The 920-nt window shown below is 60.0% G+C and overlaps 1 protein-coding gene across 1 annotated transcript in view; it reads left to right on the top strand.

The window, feature by feature from the left end:
- The first annotated feature begins 41 nt into the window (after nt 1-41).
- CELA1 (chymotrypsin like elastase family member 1) overlaps nt 42-920 on the top strand; it is a 1,850-nt gene continuing 971 nt past the window's right edge. Inside the window, 4 exon segments of the mRNA XM_019474347.1 lie at nt 42-81; nt 173-255; nt 357-457; nt 714-839. Coding sequence (XP_019329892.1) covers nt 42-81; nt 173-255; nt 357-457; nt 714-839 — 350 coding nt within the window.

Here is a 920-nt window from a genome sequence, read left to right as displayed (position 1 = left end):
CAGCCCCCGCCGCAGACGAAGCACCGCCGTGGTCCAAGATGATGCTGCAGCTCGTGCTCCTCGCCACTCTCGCCCTCTGCGGTGCGTCCTCCGCGGGAAGCCATTGGCCTCGTTACCGGGTGATGACCCCCCGCTTGCAATTCATTCCCCCTCCCCATCCTCTCTCCCGCAGGACACTGCTCCGAGCAGGATCTCGATGGGGTGCAACGGGTGGTTGGTGGGACCGAGGCGCGCTCGCACTCCTGGCCCTCCCAGGTGGGTCCTTCCTGGGGTCAACCAGCAAATCCCGTGGGGGTTTCATCTCCCTGGGACCATGCGGTGAGACCCCCCCATGTCTCGCATCCCCCCCTCCCCAGATCTCCCTCCAGTATTACTCCGGTGGCAGCTGGCATCACACCTGCGGAGGGTCCCTCATCCGGAGAAACTGGGTGATGACGGCAGCCCATTGCGTGGATCGGTGAGCGGGCGCGGGGACTCCACCTTCCTCTCGTGGAAAAGCCGTTTTCCACCAAAAACCTTTCCAAGGAGAAATTTTGGCTGCCCCAACCCAGAGAGCAACGGTCCTTTAAGGTCTTTGCTGGTCCTCCATTAGGGGGTTACATGGACCATCTCCGGGAGCATCTTCTTCTTGCACTGATCCTTTCCATACCAGCTCACAGTTAAAATAATAATAATTTATGGCCTGATCCTATGAGTTTTTGCCTTCCTGGCAGTAACCTGAACTTCCGTGTCGTGGCCGGTGAGCACAACCTCTACGGGAACGACGGCAGTGAGCAGGTCTTCGGTGTGAGCAAGATCATCATCCATCCCTACTGGAACGGGAACAACGTCGCCGGGGGGTAACGCACATGGGGAGGGGGATTTGGGGGGGCAGCGTCACTGGGAATGGGGGGGGGTCCTTGCAACATCCTCTCCCGCCT

The sequence above is a fragment of the Aptenodytes forsteri genome, unplaced genomic scaffold (assembly GCF_000699145.1).
Source record: "Aptenodytes forsteri isolate BGI_AS27 unplaced genomic scaffold, ASM69914v1 Scaffold441, whole genome shotgun sequence".
In the NCBI taxonomy this organism is placed as follows: domain Eukaryota; kingdom Metazoa; phylum Chordata; class Aves; order Sphenisciformes; family Spheniscidae; genus Aptenodytes; species Aptenodytes forsteri.
This window is presented reverse-complemented; position numbering and strand designations above follow the sequence as displayed.